Source organism: Ictidomys tridecemlineatus, chromosome 3, assembly GCF_052094955.1.
Source record: "Ictidomys tridecemlineatus isolate mIctTri1 chromosome 3, mIctTri1.hap1, whole genome shotgun sequence".
Classification (NCBI taxonomy): Eukaryota; Metazoa; Chordata; class Mammalia; order Rodentia; family Sciuridae; genus Ictidomys; species Ictidomys tridecemlineatus.
The window spans coordinates 16,956,007-16,970,479 of NC_135479.1; the positions used below are offsets into that span (position 1 = coordinate 16,956,007).

The 14,473-nt window shown below is 57.2% G+C and overlaps 1 protein-coding gene across 3 annotated transcripts in view; it reads right to left on the bottom strand.

The window, feature by feature from the left end:
• Window positions 1-2,369: 2,369 nt before the first annotated feature.
• Crhr1 (corticotropin releasing hormone receptor 1) overlaps window positions 2,370-14,473 on the bottom strand; it is a 44,091-nt gene continuing 31,987 nt past the window's right edge. For 2 of the 3 annotated variants that reach the window (XM_040268659.2, XM_078041936.1), the window contains 9 exons: window positions 8,503-8,609; window positions 7,645-7,765; window positions 7,309-7,462; window positions 6,952-7,012; window positions 4,889-4,961; window positions 4,544-4,629; window positions 4,204-4,395; window positions 4,056-4,097; window positions 2,370-3,575 (listed from right to left, as the gene is read on the bottom strand). In XM_040268659.2, coding sequence (XP_040124593.2) covers window positions 3,320-3,575; window positions 4,056-4,097; window positions 4,204-4,395; window positions 4,544-4,629; window positions 4,889-4,961; window positions 6,952-7,012; window positions 7,309-7,462; window positions 7,645-7,765; window positions 8,503-8,609 — 1,092 coding nt within the window. In that variant the 3' untranslated portion in view covers window positions 2,370-3,319. The remainder of the gene's footprint in view (window positions 3,576-4,055; window positions 4,098-4,203; window positions 4,396-4,543; window positions 4,630-4,888; window positions 4,962-6,951; window positions 7,013-7,308; window positions 7,463-7,644; window positions 7,766-8,502; window positions 8,610-14,473) is intronic. The other variant, XM_078041937.1, reaches the window with a different exon arrangement.

Genomic DNA, 14,473 nt, shown 5'->3' on the forward strand with positions numbered 1-14,473 from the left:
AAGAGTCCTGTACCTCTGTGCAGGCAGCGTGAAGCCACCTTGGGTTTTCATCCAGACATGCCACTGCTAGGTGCCCTGGGCAGGTCTCTTGACCTCTCTGGGCTTCACTTCTCCCACCTGTTAAATGGGGGATAATAGCATCTGCTTTGCAGGGCAGTAGGAAGAATAGATAAGATTCGTGTGCGTGACCTGATGCCCCCTAACACAATGCCGCTCAGGATTGCTGGGGATGAGCTGTAGAGAGCACCTGCTCTGTTTGGGCCCAGTGAGCAGTTGAGTTGGGAGCTGGGGGCTGGATGAGATGACCACGAGACACCTCTGAGCTGGAGGCCAGCGGCTGCCTCACGGGGTTAGACGGCCTGGGGTGCAGAGAGGGCTGCCATGGCTTCTGGGGGCCTGGGCTACGTGGTTTGAAGCTCAGCATCATTTTAGAGAGTGGAGGGGTGGGAGGTGAGGAAGGGCTGCCAGAGACTCTGAGCCAGCATTGCTCCTGCCAGCTGGCCTCAGCTGCTGGACTCCGGCTGGGCCAGCCGTGGTGGGTCACATCTTCAGGTGGGACGTGCTTCAGGTCGATCCAAAACCCTGTGGCCTCCTCAGCCCTCTGGTCCCAGACCTGCCTTATCAGTCCTGGCCTCCCAGCCCAATGCCCCCAGGACTTCAGTCACCTGAGGGCCAGAAGGAGCCCTGGACTTGGAGCCAGAAGGCTTCCATCTCAGGAGGTCACTAGGCCTCAGTTTCTTCAGCTGCAAAATGGGCTGGTTCCTACCTCCTTGGGCTAGTTGAAGACTAGGTGAGACACACTATGAAGGATTTTGTGGATTGCAAAACCAGTCTACCAATGGCCCTGATTCAGGTATTATTATCTGGGTTTTAAAACCTCCCTCTCTAATACTCGATTTCCCCAGTCCTGGCCCCAGGGCGGCCAGCATAGGGACCTAGAAGGGACAACAAGGACCTCAGGGAGGGGATTGTGCTGTCTGTCAGGGAGGGGGAGCTGAACTGGAAGAATTGTGTGTCTATGACTTTGAGCAGGGTCTCAAGGAGAAATGGGCTCAGGTGTGGGTACATTCAGGGTGCTGTGACCCCTGGGTGTGGTGTGGAGAAAGATTCTTCAGGGCATAAGGGAAGGGCTTGAACTCAGGTCTTGGGGGGACCCCAGTGACCTCCATCCTGCTGCTGCTGTGATGGGTGCCACACCCTGCTCACTCCCATGGGGCCTTCCCGGCCCCACAAGCCAAACCTTGGAGCAGAGTGGCCTGGTCTGGGCCTGCATTAACCCTGAAGCCCGGAACACACCTGCTGCAGATGGGTGAAGCTCTGGGCTTCTGGCCCTGGCATGGGGCTGCAGATCTTTGGGGCTCAGACATTCCCCACTGTGCCATAAAGCAGCGGCCCCATATAGTCTCTGGATGGGAGGCCCAGGCTCCTCTGGACCAGCCCTGTCTGCTGGGCTTTTCTGCCCATAGCCAGGCCCCATGGCCTTCCAAGGCCAGGGGCTCTGACAGGTCCCCAGCATCCATTCTGGATGGCTGCTCCCCTCTCCCCTCCCACAGGGCCCAACACTGAGAGTAGAAGGTGCCCGACAGCTGGGGCAACCAGGGGCCCAAGCAGGAAGGGGCAAGTCTGTGCAGCCCTCTCAGGCTCCCCATCCTTGGGAGGCTCCCCCATCCCACCCACCTCTGGGGAAAGCTCTGCCTCCTCACTGCCGCACTGTGTGAAAAGGCGAGTTGAGAACCGCGTCTCCAAGGCTCAGCTGTGGCTGTTGACACTCACTAGTCAGTCTGTCCTCCTGTCAGCCAGCAGGGCTACTCCCTGATCCCTGCAGGGGACCCCAGCTCACACTCTAAATTGCTCTGGGAACCATTGGTCCATCCCTGCTCTGGGACTCCTGGGTCCCCCTGTCCCCATCTCTCTACTTAAGGGCACAGAGCTTGGGGAACTGGCAGAACAGGGCACCCCATATGTCCTTCAAGGACCCCAGCAACTCCCGCAGGGCCTCCCCACCCCCTGCAGGAGCGGCCGACTCCGGGCACCACAGTTATCTTAGTCTGACTCCCCAGCTTCCTAACTCCACTGCCTGCTCCCCAGCTCTGCTCCTCCCTTGGATTGAACCCTCTCCTGTAGGGTCCCGTGGCCATGCCTTTGTTCCAGCTGTCCCTTGCCACGGCAAAGTTCCCCCACCTTACTGATCATGTCCTTTCCCTCCCTGGTTCACCTCCTTACTAAGAGCAGGCCAGATCATCTCCTTCCAAGTCCCCACCCCTGCCCCTCCAGCAGCCCTGAGCCATGATCAGGGTTTCCGCCAGGAGGGTGCATCTCTCAGGTACCCTCTCCCCCGTCCCTGGCAGAGTCCAGGCTTTCACAGATGCTGGTTGAAAAGATAAATATTATTATTTACACTAGCCACCCCCGCAGCGGGCACTTCTGCCTCCCCACTGCAGAACCCTGCCCTAGCTGCCCAGTCCCCTAGACATGGGGGTCCAGTGTGGGGGCGGGCCAGTCCACACTATGGAGGCAGGTAAGCCATTTGTCCTGCTCCAGAGCACTCAGGCAGAGAGGGCCCCTTCTCCCTTTGCTCAGTGGGCGATCCTGCCCCAGAGGCAGTCCCAAAGCCAGCAGCTGCAGGCCCCAAGGACCTCTCTCCTTCCTCAAAAGGAGACTGGCCTTAGCTGGGGCACAACCTGGTTCTTGTTCACAGGCCACTCCACCCCCCTCCCTGCCCCCATCTTCTCACAGATGGGAGACTCCCAGGGGCAGCAAGTGGCAGGAGTCAGGACAAGGGCACTGTCAGTGGGGAGGAGAGGGGAAGCCGGAGGGTCCCACAGGTAGTAAGTGTCCAAGGGTGCAAGCAGCAAGGCAGGGCATTTTTTGGTGGCAGCGCCACCGTGCCGATGACATTCTGGTGGCTTGGGTTTGGTTTCTAGTGATGTGGCCCAATATCTGATGATGCGACCCAATTTCTAATGATACCCCCAGGGCTCCAGACCAAACCACATGACCTGGGTTCTCAGTGGTAGGCTAATGCTTGGAGGCATGATGGTGAATAGATGTGTCAGGAGAGTTTCCCAGGATGCCCCGGGGCAATGCCTCCCCAGTTTGCTGAGGACCCCAGCTCTCCAGTGGGCTGGCCATTTTGTGCTCTGAGACAAGATAGCTCTCGGGGAGCCCCCTGTGCTGCTGAGGGCTTTCCAGCTTCCCATTTCCATTCCAGCGTCGTTCTTCAGGGAGAACTGGGCCCAGCCCAGCCCAGTCCTATAGGCCGCTGTCCACTCAGAAGCCTAGAACAACAACTGCTGGGTGGAGGGGCCCTCCCGGGCTCTCAGGGCCCACAGCTCTGGGTGGGGAGGGAGTGGGAAAGTGCCAGTAGCTTCCTCAGACAGGGGCCATCATCCTCCCAGCCACAGATGTCAGGGGGCCACTCCATGGCCTGCAGCTCAGACAGCCGTGGACTGCTTGATGCTGTGGAAGCTGACGCGGGTCGGGGAGGTAGGGATGGACATGGCGCGGGCCACACGGGCACGGATGGAGTGCTTGTCCTGCCACCGGTGCCACCTCTTCCGGATGGCAGAGCGGACCTGTGGGAACAGAGCAGAGCGTGATGGCTGGTCTGACTGGGGGCTCAGGACCCCTCACACGGGCACAGGTGGAAACACGTCGCTAACGTTCTCACCGCCATGTTTGTTGGGACACTTTCTCAAGTTAGGAAAGGACACCTTTTCTTAATTGGCACCAAGGTGCCACCCGGCCTTTGCCATGCAAAACCCCTCCCCTCAGCCCTGTGACACCCCTCCTCCCGCCCACTGTACTCTCCCCAAACCCTGCCCCGGGGCTTCCTGGCCCAGCTTCCTGCCCCCCCCAATGCCAATGCCGAAGGGCAAAGGAGAGGGTGCCCTGGACACACAGCTGGCGTGGCAGGCCCTCGGGGGCTCTGAGCAGCATCCTCCTGGGACCTGGGAGCAGGAAGCCAGCCCTGGGGCAGGAGGAGGCAGAGGGGGAAAGTCTCCAATTCCTGTGGACCTCAGCATCCTGAGCCCAGCTCTGACTCGGGTTCTCACCTCGCTGTTGAGGAAACAGTAGAACACGGACACGAAGAAGCCCTGGGGGGGGGGACAGGGGGACGTCAGAGGCCTGTGCAGGGGTAGGGGGCCCACCCAGACTCCAGGCTGTCCCCAGCTCTGTTCCACCTCCCAGGAGAATCCCCACCGGAGCAGGTGCCGCTGAGGTCCCTCCAGCGCTGGGGCCGGGCGAGGGCCCTGTACCTGGAAGGATTCCAGGAAGGAGTTGAAGTAGATGAAGACGACCCGGGAGACCTCGTCCTCCCCGGGGTTGACAAAGAAGAGCATGTAGGTGATCCCCAGGAGGGGCAGCAGCACCAGAGTGGCCTTCACAGCCTTCCTGGGGTGGAGGGGGGTGAGGACCCAGAGTCACAGCCTGTCCAGGAGGGAGCCGGGCCTCTGGCTGGGGTGGGAGGTGGCAGGTCTCATTAGAGACCTGCTCAGAGGCTGGCACTCTGAAGCCCCCTGGGTGGGGAGGGGACTGGTACCTGTACTGAATGGTCTCGGATGTGGTGGATGCCCGGAGTTTGGTCATGAGGATGCGGACGATGTTGAAAAGGAAGATGAAGTTGATCTGCAAGTCGAGCACACGGATGGAGACGGGGGAGTGGATGTGTGCAGGATGTCGTGGTGGGTGGAGGGGACAGCTTAGGTCCCCAGCCTTCTCAATTGTACCCCACTGCTCTCCTTCCTCCTCATTAACACCCACAGAGTCCTGGCCTGGGCTTCTCTGAGTGGTCCCCACCTCTGGGCAGAGGGTCCTCTCTGTCCACAGCAGGTACTGACTGCCCCTTCCCACTGTGCCCTGTCTGGCCCCCCGCCAAGGTTCTTACCAACAGGACCAAGATCATGGGGCCCTGGTAGATGTAGTCGGTGTACACCCCAGGCTTTTTGCCAAACCAGCACCTGGAAGGTCACAGAGGAAAGGGAAGGGGGTGACGTCATCTGGATCCACTTCAGTGGCTCAGGGAAGGGCTGTGCTTGGCCAGGGCAGGACTGGGGCTGGCAGTCAGGATGTGGGTACCCTAATTCCAATCCTGACAGAAGATCAAGCCAGTTGACTGCAGTGCCTCAGTTATCCCACCTGCAGGGTGGACAGCAGCCTCTGTTATGAGATGGAAAGTGGATAGCAGACCCTGGCAGGGAGGGACGGTGGAGAAGACCACTGAGTGCCCAGGAACAGGCCGGGGCCCAACAGAGCACTGCGTCCTCCGTTCCTCCCTGTGGTCCCCTGGTGGTGGCTGTGGCTGAGCATGGTGCTATGGAAATGGGCACTGGCAGTTAGCCATCTGTCTGAATTCTTTTTTTAAAAGCTTTATTTTTAAATTTCCTTTTTTTATCGGTATCGGGGATTGAACCCAGGGGCACTTAATAAATAAGCCACATCCCCAGCCATCTTTATTTCCTGAGACAGGGTCTCTCTAAGTTGCTCAGGGCCTAGCTAAATTGCTGAGGCTGGCTTTGAACTGCGATCCTTCTTCTTCCTCAGCCTCCAGAGTTGCTGGGATTGCAGGCGTGTGCCATTGTGCCAGGCTCTATCTGAATTATTTAAATTGCAACATGAATGACCTTAATGGGGACAATTTCACAGGAACTACCTGTTGCAAGAGACAAAATTGCTTTGCATTTTCCTGAGTTGCCCTCCAGCAAGTTCCAGGGAGTGGGTGGGACAAACTGGAAGCCCCATGTCCTTGTGGGCAGAGACCCACAGTGGCTAGACTTCATCTTGCTCCCGTAACAGAAATTGAGATTTTAATGTGAAACCTGTTGATTTTTAAAGGTGGCTATCAAGTTTTTGAACAGCACCACGCAAGCTAAATGCAGCTGTTGAGGGCCAGGTCTTCTGGTCTGCAAGTTCTTTCTCATGTGTCTCAAACTCCCATTCTTTCTGTTGCAGTGTCTATATTTCGCCAGCAGGTGGAGCTTCAGAGCCACTGAGCCCCACTTTGTTCTTGGTTCCAAGCCTCCTTACCCTTTTCCCAGCCAGGGAGGGTGCGCTGGCTTCCTCTCTGGCCGAGGGCAGCAGGAGGCACCTGGAGCCTGGTCAGATGGTCAGTGGATCCTGAGAATGCTTTGTTGGCAACAGTTCTGTCTTCTTCCCTCACCAGTTTGATCCACCCGCCTTTTCTGCCTCTTTCTCCGTCTTAGCGGCCCATTGGGACCATCTGGGCAGTTAAAAAAAAAAACCTTGGTGCCCAGGCCACAACCCAGACCAACGACATCCTTCTCTCTGTGGTGAGCCCAGGAATCAGCAGTTTTTAGAGTTTCCAGGTGATTCTCCGTGAGACACAGCTGTCTAGTTTTCTCCATGCAACCGCGGAAGTCTAGTTTTCAGGGGTGACTGGGAACAAGAGTCTCCAAAGCTTCAGAGCTGGAAAGAGCCTCTGAGGCCATCTGGACCAATCTCCAATAAATCCACGGACTGTTTGTTAAAACAAGTCTTAATCAAAACATTAACACAGCATACACTACACGCCAGGCTGTTTCTCCACGCTTACTAGGTATCACACATGCTAGTCCCACCAGGACCCTGTGAGGTAGGCACTGTTAGTGGGATGCCCATTTTGCAGTGGAGGAAACTGAGGCACAGAGCAGTAATTATCCCAAGGCCATGTACCTATGTTTAATGATGGAGCCACCATTCAGAACCTGGGAAGCTTGGCTCTAGAGACTGTTCTTGTTAAAGCGCAAGAGGAATGAAGGAGCCCAGAGACTGCTGCCTGTCCAGCCACCTCTGACAGAGCACTTGGAGGGACACTTGGACTGAATCCAGCCCCTTGCAGAAGCCAAGGTCTGGCAGGGAGGCAGAATGACCCAGGGTCCTCGGGGAGGGTCTCATAGAGCTAGGCTGGGAGCCTGGACCTCAGGGCTTGGAGAGGGGAGGCAGGTGACTTACTTCTCATTGTCGTAGTACAGCTTTCCAATGGCCCAGGCCACAATGATGGGGAAAGGCACACCTGAGGAAGAGACGGGCAGTCACAGAGCCCTTCAGGGCAACTTGGGGAGGGGGGATGCTGGGTCTGGAGGACCCCAGTGCAGCCCAGGGCCTAGAGTGGGGTGGGGTTACCAGGAGTTGAGTATGAGCTCACACACCTTCATGATGGTCCTGTTGTCCCCACCCCCAAGGAGGTGCACACCCCTCCATCCAACCTGGCCTCCAGCTCCCAGGCCCCGGCCACTGGCCTGACTCCGGGTGAGGAGGGGGCAGCAGGGTTTGCAGCGTCCGGCCTGGGGCGGGGGCCGCCCCGCTCACCCCAGCCAATGCAGATGAACATCCACTTGCGCAGCCGGTCGGTGGAGTAGGTGAGCACGATGGCCGTGTGCAGGTAGCAGCCCTCGCCAAACATCCAGAAGAAGTTGGTCACGTGGAAATAGTTGTACGCAGCTGTCACCAACCTGCACCAGCCCTGTCCGCCCCCCCCCAAAAGACATGTGAGGATGAGTGGGGGCGGGGGCAGTGACAGCACCCCACCCCGGACCTGGGGTCTCCTCAGGATCCCACTCCTGTTCTATGGGCACGAGGCCTGGCCTGGACCCCTCCTCTGATCCTGGGCTTGTCCCCATGCTGGCTCCCCCTGCCAGGACACACCACGTTGCTCTGGTGGACCTCGGGGCTCATGGTGAGCTGGACCACGAACCACGTGGCGTTGCGCAGGATGAAGGCCGAGATGAGATTCCAGTGGATGATGTTTCTCAGGCACCGGATACTCCTGGGACAGCAGGGGCAGGCAGATGACCAGAATGACAAGAGGAGAGAGAGAGAATGAGTGACAGGCCGCCAGCCTCACGGCAGTCCGGATATGTGGCTGGGGAAACTGAGGCTCAGAGAGAGTGGGGCTGGCTGGCTAAGTCACAGAGGGAGGAGGCAGCAAGCTTCTTTCCATGCCCTGTGTGGCCCTTCCTGACTGTGACCACCCAAACGTGAGCTCCTGGGCAGGGCAGGGCATGCTCTGTGGACCGGGCTCACTGTGGGTGCCCCTTCCCCTGGCAGGTGCCCCTCCACTCCAGCCCTTTCAGGATTGAGAGCAGAGGGTCAGCAAATACGACAGGTCTCCAAGGGGAAGCCCCTGCTGCTCCCCACCTGCCCCCACTCCACGGCCGTGGCACATTTGAAACTAAAGTGGGGAGGTCACTCCTGGCACCCCACCTCCAGGGCTCCACCTGCCCAGTCTCCAGAAATGGGTACAGACCCGCCAAGGTGTGGGCGACACAGGGAAGCCTGGGCTTTGTCCCCGCTCACTGCCCCCTTCAGTAGTTTCTGTAGAGGGACAGGCCACCAGGACAGGCTCTTCCTGAAGCTCCAAGACCCCCACGTATGCCACCCTCTTCCCACTGAAGGCAGAGGCAATGCCCCCTTCCCAGAAGCCCAGGGCTGCCCTGCATCCTACTTCCCCTGCCCTGCTCGAGGACCCAGGGACGGCAGCAGGCAGTGCCAGGATCTTCTCACCTGAGTCGCAGAAAGAGGACAAAGGCCACCAGGAGGGCCACCAGGGAGATGCAGTGGCCCAGGTAGTTGATGATGACGGCGACGTGGTAGTGCACTTTGCTCTTCTTCTGAAGCAGAACAGAGGGGTGGAGGTGAGGCTCCTGTATAGCCATGCCCCTGCACCCGCTGGACAAAGCGCTCAGGGCAGCAGGGACAGAGTGGGTGGAAATGCTGGGGCGCCCCCTCCCCAGGCCCTCCTGGGTGTCAAGCACTGCTCTGGAGCAGCACTGTCCAGCTGAAGCCAGTCTGTCCCTGAATCCGGGGCTCTGCCTACTGCTTTGTGCTGATGGGAAAATCTGAGTTAAATGGCATCTCTACATAACACCCCGGGAATGCCGCCCACAGTGAGCTCCAGGCTCACACCTGTCCACGCTGCCATCTTGTCCTAACACTTGGTGGCCCTGGTGGGTTCAGAGACCTCAGCTCTCCAAGACCTCTTTCCTCCACCCATTTTTGTATTGTGTCACCATCTTCCTGGTCACTCCTAAGTCTCTCTGTAGCTGCGGCCAGCTCTTATTTGCCAGGAGAGGGGGGGAGCAGCACTGTGGATCAGAATCGTTAGCCACCAAGGAAACCTGTCTAGGTTCTGTGGCTCCCTTCCTAGGGCCTTCCTTCTCCCTACCCAGGGCTTCTCAAAGTGAATGAGATCTCTCAAATTCCCTAATTTTATTTTTTAATTAATTTAAAATACACAAGGAAACTACTGCCCCCATCCTTCCAGTAATCTTAAGCTCCAAGAACAGGAAGTCTTAGCAGTCACAGAGGGGTTTATGTCTGTTATGTTCTCAGGCCCTCAAGGTGACCCCAAGGGAAGGGTCAGAGGGGCACCTGTCACTTCTTTTATAGAAAGAGCCCCTGAAGCATGTGGACTCCCTCCAGGTCTCCCCGCTCTGACCTCCAAACTGCCTGGTATCTGCACCTGCAGATCAAGGGGCTAAGACTCTGAACAGGTTCCCGCCCTATAACGAGGGGCTGGCTGGTCCTCAGGGCTCGCTCTCTGCCCTGCTGAGGGCATAGCCCCCCCTCACTCTTTTCTGGGTCCCAGGAACGTACCGCCTAGAAACCCAGAGCCTGGCACACAGCTGGGCTCCATGATTATGAGGAAGGAACGGGGGAGACGGAAACAGCCGGCTTGGAGAGGGGGGTCCCTTCTGGCATCCCCCTCCTTTACCCTTTGCTGGTCTGGGGTGGGGCTAGGGGATTGCGACGCACAGGAACTGGCCATATGCAAACCCGAGAAAGGACGGGCTGGCAGAGGCTCTGCTCACCCTTACAGAGCACTGCAGAGCTCCTGGCTCTTCACGGACTTTCCTGCCAGAAGTACAGGATCCACGGAAGTCAGAGCTGCTCCAAGGCAGCAGCCCTGCCCATTCTCCAGATGAAGAAACCGAGGCCCAAACACACATAAGAAGGGACACCTAGCAGGCATCCCAGAGGGGCCACGCCCTCCGGCCCATGCTCTCCCTGCCCTCGGCACCCCTTCCAAAGAGACATCCTCCCAGGAAGCCCACGGGGCCAGGAGGGAACTGGTTTTGGGGATAGAGGTTTTCAAGGACATGCCACGAAATCACATTAGCAACTCCAGCCTCAAAAGGGCTGGGACCCATGGAGGCAGGGCAGGAGAGACAGAGGGACAAGGTGGGGACAAAGAGGGGGCCTGAGCCACCGCTGCAGATGCAGAGGTCTCTAAGCGCCTCTGGCAGATGCCACAACCCTGAGGCTCCAGAACACACACACACATCAGAGCCTGTCTGGAGCTGGGACTTAATTTCCTTTTATTAAAATTTCCACAAATCCATGCTGAGAAGCCCCTGGGTAATGACAACATCTGCAGAGCCACGAACAGCAGGACATCCTGGCTTCACTCACAGGCCCAGGTGGGACAAGTGAGCAGAGTCACAGGGAGCCCATCTGTTAGGGGCCCTGCCTGGGCCCATCAGGTTGGGCCTGGATTGTTTGGTTTGGGGTAGGGAGGAGTCATTTATTAAGCACCTACTGGATGCTGAGCACTGAGCCAGGCATCTCTCCAATGTCATTGCTTTTCTTTCTCACAACTGGGCTCAGAGACTGGTCTTTGAGTCCTTGGTTTCCCATTGAAGAGACTGGATGACCGGCCCAAGCTACCCAGCCAGCAATTTAAACCTGGCTTTGTGCATTTCTTGGGGGACGAGCAGGGATGGACAACCGAGGTGCGGTCTGGGGAGCTCTCCTCCAGGCTGGGCCCAGAATCCTCTGAGAGCTTCCGCAGGGGGCGTGGGAGCTGCCGAGTGTTCTTCAAGCTGAAAAGTGACAACAGGGACCATTCCAGGGGGACAGAAGTTCCACATGACTTCCTGAGATGTGTCTGGCTGAGTTCAAGCCACCTCTGGCCTAATACAAGTGAGAAACAGCTGGAGAAGATGGCTGGAGGGACAATAGCGCCACTAAGAGAGGCCAGAGATACCCGACAGAGATACCCACAAAGTTCATGGGTGGGGAACTTGAGCCCCAGGACAGAGGGGTTTGAGGTGGGACCTGTCAGAGGTGTCAGGAGCTGAGGGCACCACCCTCGTGAATGGGTTGCTGCTGTCATCGTGGGAATGGGTGCTTCCTGCAAGGGGCGAATGTGGGCCCCACCTGCTCCCTCTCCCCTCTTTGCCCTCCTATCAGGAGATGATGCAGCTAGAAGGCCTTCAAAGGTGCCAGTCCCCCATCTGGGTCTCCAGCTTCCAGAACCAGGACATTCCTGTTCATTACACACTACCCAGTCTCAGGTGTGCGTCTCAGGAGCACAGAACAGACTAAGACAGTCGCAAACACTCTGAAAGACCAGTCTTTCCAGTTGACACATGGACAGAACAGCCAGAGACACCTAGAAACTTCTACCACTAACAAGAGATTTGGCCAGCCCGGTCCTGAGCCACTGCTCCTTGAGAGACACTCACAACACCCCGAGAGATGGCTAGTGACCGTCCCCCAAGAAAAAGCCAGTGATACCCTGAGAGGTGGCCGATGACACCTGAGGAGAATAACCAGCAACACCCCGAGGGACAGCCAATGACCCTCCAAGAGATGACCAGGGACACCCAGAGACAGTGACTGCTTGAGGGACAGCCACCAAGAACTGCAGAAGCAGCTGGATGCCCAAAGGACATGGGAAAAGCCAACCGCAGGGGGCTGACCAGCACTCTGTCCCATCCAGTTTGCATACCTAAGACCAGCAGGTTCCCTGAGGCAGGTGACACAGAGGGGCACTGGGCAGAGACCACTGTGCTATGCCCTCCATGACCAGAATCTCACAAGCAATTACTTACTGCTTGGTTGATTTTGAGCAGAGTCTCCAAGACACTATCGTGTCCAAAATGGCGGTGGTGTCAGACCCGTCCTTATGCCTGACCGGATGGCAGCAAGGAGGATTCCACGCTCCCTCCACTCACCCTGGTCTCATCTCTTCATCCCTGCCCACCCACGTTGTCTCTTCCTCTCCACCTGGGCTTCCTGCACTGCTCCCCTGGCCTTGCCAACAGATTCCCAATCCCTTGCTCTGTTAAGCATGGTCCCTGAACCAGCGACATCAGCATCCAGAAGCTTGCAGAAGTCTTGAGAAGAGTGGAGTGTTAGCCTCGCTCCAGATGCTCAGAATTGGAATCTTCATTTTAGCAAGAAGCCCACGTGGTTCCTAAGCACCATGTTTCAGAAACCCTTGTCCTGGCCCAGATCCCCAGATCCCCAGAGTAAGTACCTTTACTGTCCTTCCAGGATGTGCACAAGGGTCAGATTCCATGTGCTCAGCAGAGCATAAGGGAAGGCATTGAGTGCATTCAAGGGAGCGGGAGAGAGTTGGGGACAGTGGGGAAGGGCACAGTAGAGGTCACAGCTGTGTGTAGCGGGGACTGATACTGGGAACTGGTGCAGAGCCATGCTGGGGACTTGCTGCCGACCCCTGGCTGGGCCACGCATGAATCAGGCTTTCCAATTAGGGACCTGTCCCTTGGTGGTCTAGCTGTGGGCACCTGGAATCTGGGTGTCCCATTTCACAGACTTGCTCCACCCCAGGGCGCTGGTACTTCATTAGGGCTTAGCCCAGCCTGCCACTCACCCAATTGGAAACTTTCTCTTTGCAGCTCCAAGAGAAAGGGGCTAAGCCTCTTGGGAGGAGAAGGAGCCTATCAACATCTGGAGGGGCTCAGAAGGGATGCTGTTTTCACTAATTAAATTAATTGATTCCAGAGTAGCTAAGCAAGCAGGCCAGTTCCACCAAGACAGAGAAAGGGGGTCCCTGTTACAGTTTTCTCATCCCTTCCTGTGTACACCACCAACTCCTCTGATCTCCCCGGTGGTGAGAGGCAGAGAGGTAGCAGATGAGTGGGTACCTTCCATAGGCCAAGGCAGCCCCCTCCCAACCTCCAGGGGACAGCCACTGAATTATTCTCAGCCCCTGTAGGGGACTGAGGTGAAGCTACTTGCTCAAGATCACACACAATGACCTGTAATTCCAGCTGAGACAAGAGGATCCCAAGTTTGAGGCTGGCCTCAGCACCTTAGTGAGACTCCACCTTGAATTAAAAAAACAAAAAGGGCTGGGGATATAGCTTAGAGGTAAAGTGCCTCTGGGTTAAATCTTGAGTATCAAAAACAAACAATAAAAGATCATTCCAAACCCCAAATTGTCTGCCCCTGAAGGCCATGCTGTTCCCACTATATTGCCAAAGTGGGGGTGCTCGCGAGAAATGATGCTCTCCTCCTTTCTGGCCTAACCTGCTGGTGGAGAGAGGGAGAGTCCTAGGTCCCAGGCAGAGGTGGGGCCTCCAGGGCATGGAGAAGGGAGGACTGAGGCAACCAACCTCCTGCCCTGGAGTCTTTGAAGAGAGCTGGGGGGAATCGGGCTGCTGAGTGTCCTTCATCAGCCAACTAGAAGGAAGGGTCTTAAGATAGAGCAGGAGAGACGGGGAACCCTGACCTCACCCTGACAATCAGGAGGCTCAGATGTGGGGGTCAGGTAGGAGAGCAGCTCGGGCCACTGCAGCTTTGACAATGTCCAAGAAAGGCACAACTGTCTGCCCCTCTGTCTGATGGTGGGACAGCTAGAGACGTCTGCCATGGCAGATCCAGCAGGGCTCTCAGACCTCAGGTGGGTGCGATGAAGATCTGTCCTGCAAGACAGATGCAATCCCAGCTGCACCTCCCCACGCCACCCTCACTGGGCAGGAACAATGGTCTCAAGAGCCACCACAGCACAGATCTGCTTTTCTGAGCCCAAGCCCCATTTCCTTCCGTCTCATCTCCTCTACTGTGTGCCAGGGAGCGTTTTCCATCCCTCTGAGTGGTTCTTGGCCATCCCACCACCCACCCAAGGCCATCTCCTCTGGTCAACTTTCCTAATCTGGACCCTATACCCCTCCTCCAGTCCAGGGGGGTACTCCTTCCCCAGCCCCAGGACCGCCCAGGTCGGCTCACAGTCAGGATGTTCGGGGCTCAGGTGTGACTGTAGGGATGCTGGGCCAAGCCAGCCCAGCCCAGGTCTGACCTGTGAAATCTGAGATGGCAGGAAACCCCTCATCCTGCACCCCAAGGAACTCCGCTGCCCTGCCAGAGCAGTACTGTGAAAGAGCTGGTCATTATTTAGGCTAAGCAGTGACCTGCCTTTGCAACTTCTGGAAGGAGATTTCTGAGCAGCTCAAGGAACCGGGAGGGGCTTACGAGAGTGCTCAGGGCTGGAGGGGGGGGGAGGAGATTCCTCTCTGCAACCACCTTGCTACATTCAGGTACCTGGACTCCGAAGCCCCGGGTTCCAGGTTCTAGCTACGTGACCTTGTGCAAGCCTGTCCACTTCCCTGACCTCAGTCTCCCCTTCTGTGAAGTGAAGGTGTTGGACCAGATCCAGGTTTCCCACTTTGGCCCCAACAGCAGGCTCCCCTGGTGGCACTTGTTAAAAATACCAATTCCCAGATTC